This window comes from Struthio camelus, chromosome 3 (assembly GCF_040807025.1).
Source record: "Struthio camelus isolate bStrCam1 chromosome 3, bStrCam1.hap1, whole genome shotgun sequence".
NCBI classification, from domain to species: Eukaryota; Metazoa; Chordata; class Aves; order Struthioniformes; family Struthionidae; genus Struthio; species Struthio camelus.
In genome coordinates, this window is record NC_090944.1 from 31,127,667 (window position 1) to 31,141,991 (window position 14,325).

The window sequence follows — 14,325 nt, forward strand, 5'->3', positions numbered from 1 at the left end:
TTTAAGTACAGAATTGCTTCAATATTGGTTGGATTCTTTTCTACTGAAAAAGAATTTCAAATTTTCCATTGCTTTCAATGTGAAAGAGTATCCAAGTACTAGCAGCTCTTAGCTTTTGGAGCTCTTTTTTTCTCTTTACTTCTCACTATTGTGGTGATGTGACAAATATAGTGTATACTGCTGAAAAGCCTCACATACTTTCTGTAAATGAAATACTGAATAGGTAGAGGTACATTTTTTCATCCTTGCCACTAAAAAGCTGATATGATGTTTTGTAATGCAACTTCAATATTTTAAAGGTGCATAGGAACTGTCTTGAAGAGCAAAGCAGCTGTCAGCACTTTGCTTTGCTGTCTACAGGATGCTAAGTGCTGGTTAGGCTATAATTTCTTGCAAATTAACTGATCTAAAATAGAACCCTTTGTAACTAGTCCATCAGCAATCCATGAGGTTTATGTTGCCCACATCTCTTTTAACTTTGGCAGTGGCTCACAGTTTCTGACCTTGACCTCTTGTTTGATTTGCATTTCTGTTTTGAGACTAACATTAATTACACTGTCAAAACAGATCTTACCGTTTATGTAGCATGGGCTGCCTACAGAGCTTAGTTTCCTCAATATGGAGGCAACCATTTACGCACTGAATGACTTGATTACAGTAATTTCTTTTATACTGTTCTCCTTCAGGTTCTAATTGGGAGACTGTAGTGTGTTCAGATGCTACTCTTAAACCCCAACTTTTCCCATATTTAGTAGTCACATTTCTGCTTAATTGTTAGTTTCCTATACAAATTCAGATAGATGTACAGAGCTTTAGCCTAAAAGAGTCTACTGTTATTATTGAGTCTAACCTAACATATACACTGATAAAAAATATTTCGTCCAGTAATTTTGTGTTACCCCCTACTAAATTCTGATTGAGCTTAGGTGTTGTACTAATGATTTCAGACTCTTATTTCAAATGCCGTGTAGATTCTGTTTAGCAGAGAGATGTCAAGAACAGATGCTGCTTAAAAAATAACATTTTGTATGGGATTCGTCTGGCAGCAGTTTCTCAATGACGTGTTATTTTGAAAAGCTCTTTAAAAATAATTATATATAATAGACACAAATCTTGCCTATGTCAATAACATGTTGTGATAATAGTCTAGATCCTGAGTTTCTGTGAATTGTTCCGGCTATACTAACCTCAGTGTCAACAGCTTCAGTGGAGCTAAACAGCATGGTCTTGCTCAGTGTTTAAAACTGCACAAGAAATACAAAGAGTTTGCTTTTAATGCTTCTACAGAGCTACAAAGGGGCCTTGGGCCAAACTGTTGCTAGTGGCTATGTTGTAGGTCCAGTAGAAGGGATCAAGGAGCATTCTTGCAGGAAATTAGGAGTTAGGCTCTTAATGCAAGCAAATGCCACACAGACTTACTTTACTAGCCAGCTCACAGGGGCTGTGGAGTAGATGAGATGAAGCTCCCACCTTTCCAATAAACCCAGGTAACAGAAGTTAGGTTTTGTCCCACTGCATACAAGAGTCGTGCCAGAGCTTTAAGAAGATGGAGTCTGTCCTACCCATTTAGGCATCTCAAAATTAGATGTCCAGATCTGAGTTGGTTGACCTTGCTTCCCTTTATAGCCAACGGAGAGAAGTAGGCACCTGCAAAAGTGTCATGAATATTTCCAGAATATTTCATGAACTCATTTCCAGTAAAACAGGCATATAAGATGCATGAGAAGAATTGCCCTCCAGAACTGCTTATTTTCTCCAAAATTTCTAAAAGAGATCAGACAACTAACTTGGACTTGGTTTCTTTGAAGTACTAATTTTAGGTGAGATGGATACCGCCTCGTAGTTCTCAAATAAAGACAGTGTCTTGAAGGTATGATAAGACTCATTACTAAAAGACCCAAATAAAAAGTCTGGCACAGAATAAATGCAGCATTTTGCTCCCATGGACTGTGACAAGATGAGACCATCAATTAACATCTGACATTTGTGTCTGACATATATCCAGGTTTACCTAAATATATTGCATCTAAAATGACCTATCAAAGGAAAAGGTTAGGAACTTGTAGATACCTACCAACCAGACAATACTTTTGCCTTATGTAGCTCAAATTTTAAAAAGCCCATCATATGGTCAGATAACTGTGCTGATAGAACTCATCTGGCTGAGCAGTCTTCCCAGGAAAATACCTCACAATAATACCACTGTGGATACACCAGCTGTTTCTTACTGCCTGATCTGTAAAGCAAGAAAAGGGATTCTTTTTGCAGGGAAAGAGATCATAATATATCCAAACATAAAGGTTCTCTCTCTACTGAGAAACAGAGATACCTGCTATATTTACTGGACAGGATTCACTGTAGAGGGCAGAATGGGAAAAGGGGAGAAGCAGGAGGATATGATAATAACTACAATAGCTCTCTGATTAGGTTTAATGGAAAACAATCTTAGATTTGATTAAAATAATTTGTTTATTTAAAAGCAACATTCTATCTTGAATTTCAAGCACAGTATGACAGTGATAAGCTTTAAAGACTGTTTGCAAGGTTTGAATATCCTTACAATTCAAAAAAAAAAAAAAACGAAACTCTTCTAACCTTACAAATGGAGAAACTCTTAAGTCTGGAGAACTGTCAGAAGTGACAGGATCTTTCACTAGTCAAGCAAGAAGCAGAAATGAGCGCTGTCCCAGGAGCAGCAAACAAAACAGCTGGAAGAGCCAGGAGGATTGTGTGAGAATGTAGATGTGAGGTGTCTCCTCACCTGGTTTACGTTCAAATACAGCTGTTATTTCAATTTAAGTACAAAGTAGCTGTGTCCGAGTAGTATTCTGGCTGCCTTGCATTTACATTTGGTTAGCACTGCTCAAGGTCAGGTAAGGAAGCAAGGCCAAACATTTTTCTTTGTAGAGCCTGAGCACATACTGCTCCAGCATCAAAAAGGAGAAGTAAACCAAAAATCATAGGTGTAGGTATTTGAGGTGGTCACAGATAGCACATAGCTAAAATGGTAGACTGGATCCACACTGAATAATTTGCCTTAACCTTTACCTCTTGTTCCAGCTGATCACTCTTTCTTAATTACGTAGCCAGAGGCTACACATGTCAAAACTAAGCACTTCTAAATCATCTCATTATGACAGAACATTAAAGGTATTACTGATGCAAGAAAGAAACCCCTTTCTACCATTTCACAGTATGACTTTAGAAAAAGCTAAATTTACTTTGTAAAAATTAAACTGACTTGTCTGATATTACACTTTCCTTTTAATTATGTTTGACTTCGAGACCAGTGTATGAGGAGAATTAACAAATTATTCATATATAAAAAGACATGTCCCAACACCCTCTCTTTTAATAAGGGACTTTCTTAATGTTTTTTTATGTTCATCATTCTTTGTTTTGAGCAGTAACTGTTATGCAGCCAGAAGCACCTTTCTTATTGTAAGAGTATTGTGGTCCTAATAAACATGATAAAGTGTAATGAAAAGGTCTCAGGGCATTTCAAGAATAATCATTAGCTGGGACTGTAAAAGCTTTTAACTGGAAGAGTATTCACACTGGTCAAAAGTTAACACCAAGAACTGAGTAATCTTTTCATATAGGGTTAGATTTAGTTGTGGCCTTTCATTATGAGACGGTTTCTTTTCAGTATTCAGAAATGATTTCAGGGTTAGCATTCACCTTCCTTCGTCCTACATCTGTTTGGGGGTCCACCCTGCATTTCTTTCAGTGCTCTGGTTCCTGGGAAAGTCTTAGATGCATCATCTCTGTCTGCAGCAACATGTCCCGGGGAACTCTGCCTCCAGGGCAGCTCCATGCTCCCAGCAGAGTAATTATACTCATTCTGAATAAACCTCCTTAGAAAACAGAAAATCCAATTTACTCCTTCTGCCTGTCATAAGGGACAACCATTGCCTTTAATTGATGATGTTCTCATGTAAATTCATCATATAGTAAACTTGGTGATCTCAGCCTAAATAATGTTGCTTTTTGACTTAGTGCCTAGTGTTTATGTTGATTTGCAAAAAACGCTCAGGTGATTATACCTTTCAAATGGACCAACAGTGGTGATTTATTAAAAGGTTGCCTTTGGAAAGGTGTTCCGAATGTCACCTATAGCCACTGATACTTCATCAGATATACTAAGTTTCTCTTTCTGCCTTTTGTCATGTATCTCTATGGATAACCTAAAGTTAGATCTAAACTGAATGCTTCTAGTCATTTTATTTCTAGTACAAACTGTATTTTCAGTGAAATACGGGCACATTGCCTGACTTATTTCTATAGCTGAAGCTACAATATCCTTAGGCAAGTTTAGTCAAATGTAGTGTAGATTAAGAGGGATATTCTGTTTCCAGATATATTAAATAAAAAAGTTCCTGTTACTTAAGAAATCAGTAAACTTTCCTTGGATTTCTATTGTATGTGTCTGAATAGTTAAATTATGAGTTCTCTTGGGCTGGAATAGTCTTCTTGGTCACTCTGTAGTATTGCCACAATGCCTGGTACTCTTGTTCTGAATAGTGCTTCCCAGCTGGTATCACAAAGCACAGAAGAGACAGGAATGTGGTTTACAGAACACGTTATGTAGGGCCATTTTGGTGCTACAGTCAGAATTGATAGGGAATCTTGTATATTTGAAGGGGGAAGTGGTCATTTGGCAATTAAGGTATCCATTGTAGCTCATACGCTAGGAGAAGGTAACTGGAGCTGGTATAAGTGGGAAGCGCACTCTTTCCATAACAATAGTCCTTGCAAAAACAAGTGGATAAGCGATACACTTTTTTTCCTGCCTGAGTGCCAAATTGATGCATGTTATGCTTCTGTGCTACCTGCTCCTTTCTTCTGAATAATTTTTACCTGGTTTTAATCATTTAACCTAGTCCACTGTGAAGCAGTATAGAACCACTTGGTGGGCTCTCCATTTATCTAACAATGTCCTTCCTTAAAGGACAAATAGGAACAAATACCTGATCAGTCAATACTATGATTAGAATGGTAGGCTGAAATACCCATATAGTTCAGTATCATAAGAAGGTTTTTTGACCATATTTATCATTTTTGTTGATGATCGTTAGCTAACATACAGAGACAGATTGTATATTATGATCTCCAAATAAGGATTTTTCATGCTGTATTAAAAAAGGCAAAAACTAAACAGAGATTTCTGTATTGAGATAGCCTTTGCATACACCAGGAAAGTATTTTTTTTCCTAATTTCTTCTGTATTGAGTTTAAATACTAAGAAGATACATTTCTTTACCTCTTGTGCCATCTACTTCATTTTCTCTTTGCATTTCAGAGCAGCTGCAGATTTTACAAGTTGATTATTGCTGTAGCAGAAGGGTGTTGCTTTTACTTTGCTTTGGCCTCAGCAGGATTGGCTAGAGAAATATTAGAAATGGGCAGCATATGTACACCAAAATTACTCAAGAATGTAAAGAAGGTCATCTCAGGTCATGTTTTTTGAGCCACAGAAACAACTGAAGATTATGCAGGATTGATGTCTTACGTGTCAAAATGTGAGGCACTCCTCTACTTAGGCTGAAGTCCACAATTTAAATCAGCCTAAAGTTGTAGCATGGCAGCTCAACTCTCGAGGTGCTCTGCTCTTGTACGCCCCCAGTCTCACACTGTATTTCTACCCCAGAGATTGTGCTGGACCCGACACTTGACTCACCCCTCTATGCTTGACAACAAGGATCCTTTATCTGAGGTTTCTTCTTACCAGTTTGGCTTCCTGCCTGAGCTCCCTCATGGACTTCCTCGGGTGTTGCCGGTGGGTCAGCACTAGATGCTCTGGGGCTGCACTGCCCAGCCGTAGCCCTCCCTGCAGGGAAGGGAGCTGTTGCACTGCAGGCAAAACCTGACGCAGCTCGTGACTTCATAGGATGATAGAGCAAAAAACAGAGGGAAGACATTAAGCAAAACTGAGGAGACTTTTTATACTTGTGATTTAGACTAATAGTGAATAAGGCCAATTAAAGTTTGCAAAGCTGTGAATGATGCAAAGGTGGCAAAAGCTCCTGTCTATCAGCATAAGAAGAAAGGGATGATAAATGAAAAGGAAGTACATCTTCAGTCAGGAGAAGGAAAGGTTTCTTCCTTTGTATAAAATGTGATACTACTGCCAAGGCCAAGAATTGGGCAAGGTACAGAAATACATTACTTCTGATAACAGGAATATCCACAGATATAATAATTAATGCACAAATTTTGAAAGTGACGGTAAATTTCCTACTCCAGACCTTAAAGCAATGCTTAGTTATTAGAGACCCAAGACCAAACATGAACAGTAAACTATGGATTATAGGGTAGCTTTTCTCCTTTAACGTGTCCCTAATCTATTATTTAGTGATCATATCAAATTCATCTTGAGTCAGGCCTTGGTAGCATTATTCATATGACTTATCCCATTAGCTTCACTGGAACCACTTGAATGATTAAAGCAAATAGAATTTAGTCTTAAAATTCACTTCACAAATTCACGCTTCCATCCTCTTACCTGATTTTGTTACGTTTTCCAATTAGTCCCAGATTTCTGTGGCTCTGAAACTGTTGTTCCAGATATGAACTCAGTAACGGCTTAGAGATGGATTTTTATTTCCTTGCTCAATATTTGATCTCTGTGACTGTAGCTTAGAAATTAATCGAATTTCTTTCTGCCATGTTTCGCTGTAAATATGTATCCTGTTGCCCATGAACTTTAAAACTTTCTCCTGGCTTCTTCTCCTTGTTGAATATCTATGGGTTTTTTTAATTCCTATTTATTGCTCGTGAGCAAATGCTGGCCAGAATACTACAGTAACAGTAAGACTTCATGGCTCTAAGACACATCATCTCACCAAAACAATCTGGGATTTCCAGAAGAAAATATTCAGTCCTAAAAAAATAAAATAATCAAGTAACCGTTTCGGTTCTGCCACAAGGAGGTTTTTTTTGGTTTTGGTTTTGTTTTGGAAATTTAAATGAAAATTAAGTTAGCTATGACGGATTGCCATATATAATATTTATATTTATTAGGCAGAGGGGCGATCTTCTACCTGAGTAGTAGGGATATACTTGCTTATGATGTTTCATTATCACATTTACCGTATGTTTCATTATTCACTGCTGTTCTTTTGGATGAAGGCAGTTGGTGAAAAATAATAAATTAGTCAAAACAGTGATAGCCTGTCTTGTGTTATAGATAAAAATAGCTTCCTTATCTGGATTTCACTCACACTATTTCATCCCGTTGTCTCTGTTTCAAATGTTTCCCAGCACTTTGATCGCTTGCTTCTACATTTGCTGGGGTTGGCCGGGGGAAATGGGCGGCAACAGTTTTATGGCAGTTCCCGCAGTGGAAGCATTAATTTGAGCCTTTACTTCAGCTCGTGAGACACTATCATAATTTCCAAGCATTACAGCTTCCCTTCTTTCATGAGCTCTCTGTATTCCCTGAAGCATCTGAAATATACTGGCTTTTTCTTTCTTCTTAACTGCTGGTTACAAAACTGACAGGAGATAAGATTGGTGATAGGACAACAAAACTGCACTTTAAAAAATGCACACAGTCTCAGAATCTGAAGAGCATGTTTTCATGTGTTTCACTCTGTTAGAGCAATTTAGTTCAGAGGCAAGACTCTTAAAGTCTCTGCCAGAATTTGAGCTGCATCCGTAGTAATTCAAAATGTGCTTCACATGACGGTTTTCACCCCCTAGCTCTGCCTCACCCTCCTTTATTTATGATCACAATTTTATTTATGATTATCAAAAATCAAAATGTAAGGATAGTTTCCTCTAGACTCAGTTCCCTTATATGCTAATCTGGTGACTCATGCTCAGAAGTTCTAGTTGTTGGCAGATTCCTAAAACTGCCTTTTCTCTCTACAGAGCTTTCTCCAGAGAGCTGCAACATAGCCTTGTATTAAAAAGAACAACTGGAAAGGCACTGCTGATTTCATTGCTCATCAGCTGATGTCTGTATAATGAGAAGGGGAATACTTGTAGAATTTGTTGTACTCAAGTAACCCGAATTCCAAGCTTACCTGAGTCACCATTATGGTGTCCAGTGCATTTAACAAGACCTTAAAAAGGTCTTTTTATTTAAAAAGGTTCACTAGCTTGGCCTCTGCATGTATATATTTTGCTATTTTGGCATTTGTGGTATAGGGAAATGTAACAATTTCCTTTATGTTGCTGCAGTTATATGAGAAATGAGCTGGTCTTGATTTTCCTGTACAGGAATATGGAAAGCTATATTATGAAGCACTTTTGCACCAATCTCTAATTTTATGAACTATATGATTACATCTACTTTGAGGAAAAAACCTTCCTGTAACAGAAATGCTTATATTGTTAACAAAACAGTATAGTGGACTTAGACTATTTGATAATTGAGCCATGTGATAATAAATAGTTTTCAGTCTCTGTGGAAGAAGGATTCTGTTTCCTAAAATTTTTTAAGGAAGCAGTATTGTCAGAATTCTGCATTCTGTAGAGCTTCCTTGGAGGCTTTATTGCTTTTTTTGCTGCAAGACAGAATCCAAGTCGAACCGACCTCAAACCTGCTATGCTCGTCACACTAAAATTCTCAGTTCCACTCGTGTATGTAGTTCTTTCAGTGTGTCAGACCCGTTTTTATGTCTATGTTTTTAATAATTCGTGGTATTTCAGTATATCACCCTTTAATATGTGTTCTAAGGATTTAAAACTTGCTGAAGAATAATAGATAATATGTGACTATATTTGGTGTTATTTGTAGCTTGTGTGTGTTATCCAAGTATTTAGTTGCTTTTTACATATTATAAATATCTGCATGTCTGGATATTTAGCATGTCATGGATATTTTAAAAACATATTTATACAGCTTGAGTAAGTAGCCAGGCTTATCTAATTACAGCAGTAAACCTGGAAGCATTTTTAAAGGTTAAAGTGTGACATACTTTTAAGTAGAAGTTTTCTGAAGAATGATTTGTTCCAGTATATTGATGTTACTTTGTTAATGCACTGTATCAATACAGAGTCCACAGTTCAAATGATCACAAGAGGAGAAAAAAAAAATCATCCTTTATGTCCATTATCAGCTTTATCCTATGCTGAAACAACTTGAGAAGCATCAGTGTGAACAAATCCAGCATAACTCTCCAGGCTGAGACATACATGCACAAATCCTTGCTAATTCCCTTTCATCTTCATCATAATCTGGGACTCCCATTTTAGCACACAGAACATTTGCAACTCTTGCTTCCTGGTTGAAAGAAAATGTTGCTATGGATACCCATCTGAGTGTGAGAGACGTTTTGAACTAATAGTGAGGTTCCCAGAGAGCACTATGTTGCATTGCCTTCATTTTTAACTAGCCTAATCTCAGAGTGACAGTGGTTTCTCTTGTGATGTCTCGATCGAATTAACCTTGATTTCTCTTTTTCTTTCTTGTATTTCCATTCTTTCCGTAGCTGTAACTTACACAAGTTACAAAAAAACACCGCCTCCGGTACCCCCTCGTACCACTTCCAAGCCACTAATCTCAGTCACAGCACAGAGCAGCACAGAATCCACCCAGGATGCATATCACGATAGCCGGACTCAGAGGATTTCCCCGTGGCCTCAAGATGGGCGAGGGATGTACAACTCCACAGACAGTTTGGACAGTAACAAGGCCATGAATCTCGCCTTGGAAACTGCGGCTGCACAGCGCCATGCTTCTGAGAGCCAGAGCACCTCAATACGAACCAGTGACAAGGCCATTTTAGTGTCAAAAGCAGAGGAGTTTCTTAAGAGTCGACGTTCCTCTATAGGGATTCAGGTAGCCTATCATTAACATCTGTTCTGTGATGAATTGCTTGCCTTCTTTCTGTAAATAGCGTAGAATGAGTCATTCAGCTTCACTGGTTCTAATAATCTAACAAACAACCCCTGGCTGCTTAGCGTTAATTGTAATTCACATCATGGCAATGTGGCTGTGCAGAAAAGTCTTCAGCTAATATGCTGTACCTGGAAGAAAATGAATGAATAAATCTCTAGGGAGGTTACCTGTCATTAACACTTGATATGAAAATTATACTGCAGTGCTACAGGTGAACAGCATGTTCATCTCCTTCTCTCCATGAATTCACAGTCCTTTTTATAGAATTATGCCAGCTTTAAAATGCTTGACTATATTTTTTCCATTATCCTTCTCTTTTGACCTTGGAAAATGTGTAACGATGCTGGATCCTCAATACTTATTCCACCTAAAAATCCAACCCTCCCACTTTACTAACAGGCGTTGTGTTGGGGAGAAGAAGGTACCAAGGGAAAGAAAGAAACTTGCTGATGTAGATAAAGCGTACTTATAGGTGGCCAATAATTAAATAACATTAATAATAACATTTGGATACTTGTCCATTTGTGCAGCAAAAATGTAATATTTATTTCAGCTGACAAAATGTCCATCAGACTGTGGAAGACTCTATCACATTGTCTCATTTCAGGTACATGAAATAAGATGATTTTAAATGCATGTTTTGAACGATACCTTCTACTAGTGTCTTGCTTCAGTTCTGGTATTTCAACAATTAATTCTGAAACTTTGATTATGTCATTTGATCCTATTTTTTGCTATAGGTGATGACCAGTACTTTTCACAGGGCTCTGACCCTTCTTGGTATGTGGTATGTTAAATAATATGTGCTTATAATCCATAAAGACATCTGTGCAATGATTTGCATGAAGACAGTGGAACTTCTGAAGCAATTTATCGTCTGATGCTTGGTCCAGAATATCAGTTCTCAGGTGTACACCCTGAAAAATGCAGACTTTTTTATTATAGTAGGTCTTAGAAGGCTGAAGCATTATTTTTTGAGAAGTACAAACTGTTTGGTTGCACCATTTGGCATTAGATAAGGTTAAAATTGCAAGATGACCCTCAACACAGTATCCTGATATCATACTTTGGTTTTATTTTTTCTGCAGTAAGTTTCAAACTTTACATTGGTGTGAAAAATACTCATCTGCAACATTTCTAAGCAGAAAATGCATTTTGTCATATTCCAGTTGCCATGTTTGTATGGAATAATAACACAGGGTAGGATATATTTATTGGAAACTACAGAAATAGTAATTTATGCCCCCAAAATGAAGCTGAAGTATTTCATTTCTTTTAGACTTCTGCATCAAAGCATCTTAAAAAAGGATGTTTTTTATTTGCATATTTCCTTGATTGACTAAATGACTTGTTTTCTCATTAGCATGCCATGCTGGAGTATTGCATTGAATTTGCATTTATTTGCATTAATTAATTTGCTATCAGGATGGTTAATTTGTGCATTTTTTTTAATGTTTCATTGCTTTAACACGTTGGTGGGAGAATGATTGCTAATGGAGTTCTGTACAGGAGGAGGGAGGCAGACAGATAAAGAAGGAGCAGCGATGCCAGAGGCAGGTGGAACTGCCATGCACCCAGTCGAGGGTTCCGGTGTCTTTGGGATATATGGTCTGTGCAGAGTACGTGCAACGAACAAAAGTCTTCTTTGATAGTTCTGGCATAATACGCATGTGCCATAGGACTGGTACGCACATGTAAAGGAAACCTAACCCTCTTGGGGAGCATTGGACTTACTATATGTGATCAGTATCATCCAGCCCACACAGATGGAGAAAAGTCTACATATGGTAACCCATTGCATAGAGCGTTAGCCCTCTCGCAACTGGGGGTTTTGCACAAAGAAAGCTTCAGAAACAAAGCTTTCCCAGAATAAAGCTATTGGTTTTTTTCACTCCCATATTTAAGTCAAGAGGAATATTGTCAGACATGTCAGCAGGCATCAGATAATGATGATCCCTGAATTCAGATAAGCTACAAAATAGTGGTTCTAGGATTAAAAATACAGTCAATATACTTTTATATATATATATCACCAAGAATAAAATTCTAGTAATATTAGTAGCTATAGTCTTCATATCTGTCTCCTATAATGACAGCAGAAGACAAATCAAAGTATTTGAATTAAAATGGAGGAGTAGAGATTGTCTAGAGTGAAATAAAAAATAAGTGAAGGACAAGATTATTGCTGATATATTTCCAGGGATTTTTCTTTGCTCTTTTGCATAACCTGGTGTATTTACTAATGATTACCGTTCCAAAACAGCCCTATCTATAAGCCATTTAATGTGAAAAGTATTTAGATTGTAAAATATAACAGAAAACATGTCAAGAAATTACTTCATCATGTATTTCAGGTATTCTAAAATATGCCGTCCTTTGTTTCTCCTCTATTTAAAAGACATCAAGACTTCTCAAAATTTACAGAAACCCTGGAAGTAGATGATATGGAAACAAATGCTGTAAGTGTAGAGACTCATGATGATATTTTTGGAGATAAACACTAATTGTAGCAGCACAGAGAATGGACTCTATTATCTTCATTATCATCAGGAGATCACTCTTCAAAATATCTACTTTTTTTCCCCCTCTAGGAGCTTCATTAAACAAATTGTTCTTATAAATCAAAAGCTGTATTCAGGAAGATTAGTGCCACCTTAATTTTTTTGTGTCAAAAGGGGATTTTTTTTTTTTGGTAAACAATATTATTAGCATTTTATGGTAAAAGCTTTGTTCAAGAAACTCTACAATCTGACACTGAAATTTCCTTTGAAGGCAAAGTGTTTTGCACCCACATGGCATGCTTGTTTGGATGAGCGTGTATGTTTTCTGTGTGCTGGATAGGTTTTACTATCCCTGTCAGTGCTTTACTGCGGAGTACACATAGCCTGCTGCAATCAGGAAAATATTCCCAATGATGCTGCTGGTCTTGAGATCACAAATAATCCAAAGTTTTAGTGGTAAACTTTGATCATTGTCCTCCTAAAATCATTATCAAATTGTGTTTTTGTGAGAGATAAGTGGACAATATCCCTGGCCCATAGAAGTCCATGAAAGTTCTGATAATACATCCATGGTTTAGAAGCTATAACTCGGCCTTTAAATTTAATGTTAACCAGTATAGGCTCAGAGTTCACAGGGTTATCAGGTAGCAGAGTTCTCAGCCAGTAGCTATAGCGGTTGAAATAGTAGTTAAAAGAAAGCTATGGTTATTTTAGACTTCTAAGCTTTTACTTTTCTTGCAAATTACTATTGCTTGTTTTGTTAACTGCCAATTAACATTATGAAACATTCAAACTGGGCAAGACCCAAAATGCTGCCTTGCAGAATATTTGCTGACTTGGTTCAAAACAATTTGTCATTTAGCTTTAAATGCACCAAAAAAGTTGGGAGTAATCACTGTTATGTGCATTACGTTGTGTTATTATCTCATACTGGCTGACAGTGAATTTCAGTTTTAAACTCTAGCATTCATTTTTAGCAAATAGTGCTTTCTTGAGAGGGCTGTGGAAGTTTTCAACTCATTACCTGAAATTCTTGCAGTCCTTAGCACTTACTGTGCCATGCAACACATGTGAGTAGTCTGGATATTCTGCTGGGAAGTAGTAGAGTAGCAGAATGGCACCCTATAGTCAGCCACACAAAATCACTCAAGCATGCAGGTATTGGTACGTTTTGGTGTGTTTCTAAAAATTATTTTGAAATAATGTAAACGTTTTGGCTGCTAAAAGTATTCTTTGAGTTAATGAAAGCAGTGGAAGTTAATACTATAGTTTTACTGAAAATATTTTTTCCTACTTTGAAGCTACTGCATACAAATGAGATCTTCTTTAACCTAAGAAAAATTATCTGTGTTCACAAAAACATTTACTTGGTCCAATGTCAAATGTAGCATTTTCTTCCTATTTTACTCATTATCGCTGAGAAGCCTATAAAAGAGAGGAAAGGTGAATTATTTTCCTTCCTGTACATCATCAGAGAGATTATTTATTAAATTCTAATTATAGAACAAGTTAGTTACAGCAGTGGAAACCCATTGAGCGCAATGAGGTTGCATGGGGAGAGATAATGTGGCCTGAATGACTCTTATTCCTGAGGATTAGGAGAGAGAAGAAAAAGACACTGGGTTAAAATCTGTTTTCCTGTGCAGAGAACACATTTTATTCAAACTTCCCTTACAGACAGTATATATGGACTCTTAGAATGTGATTTTTAGAACATTTCAAAGTGATTTTGCAGCACTCTTGCCTGAGGGCGGAGTAATACCTGAGTACAGAAATAAAGGTTGCTTTTTAGTAGTTAAAAATTATCAGCTAAAAACAAACAGTTAACACTTAGCAGAAATGACTTCATCAGTTCATGCATCCTTTTCTAGAATGAGTGCCTATAAACAAACCAAGATTGATTGTAATGTGCAAGTTATTTGCAATACTGATTTGCATTTATTCAAATAATTTTGCATAAGTATAATTTAGTTG

General features: G+C 37.1%; 1 protein-coding gene across 17 annotated transcripts in view; it reads left to right on the plus strand.

Moving 5' to 3' along the window:
• Nucleotides 1-14,325, plus strand: part of DLGAP2 (DLG associated protein 2) — a 465,625-nt gene that overhangs the window by 423,034 nt on the left and 28,266 nt on the right. For all 17 annotated transcript variants that reach the window (XM_068937311.1, XM_068937314.1, XM_068937312.1 and 14 more), the window contains one exon: nt 9,441-9,790. In XM_068937311.1, coding sequence (XP_068793412.1) covers nt 9,441-9,790 — 350 coding nt within the window. The remainder of the gene's footprint in view (nt 1-9,440; nt 9,791-14,325) is intronic.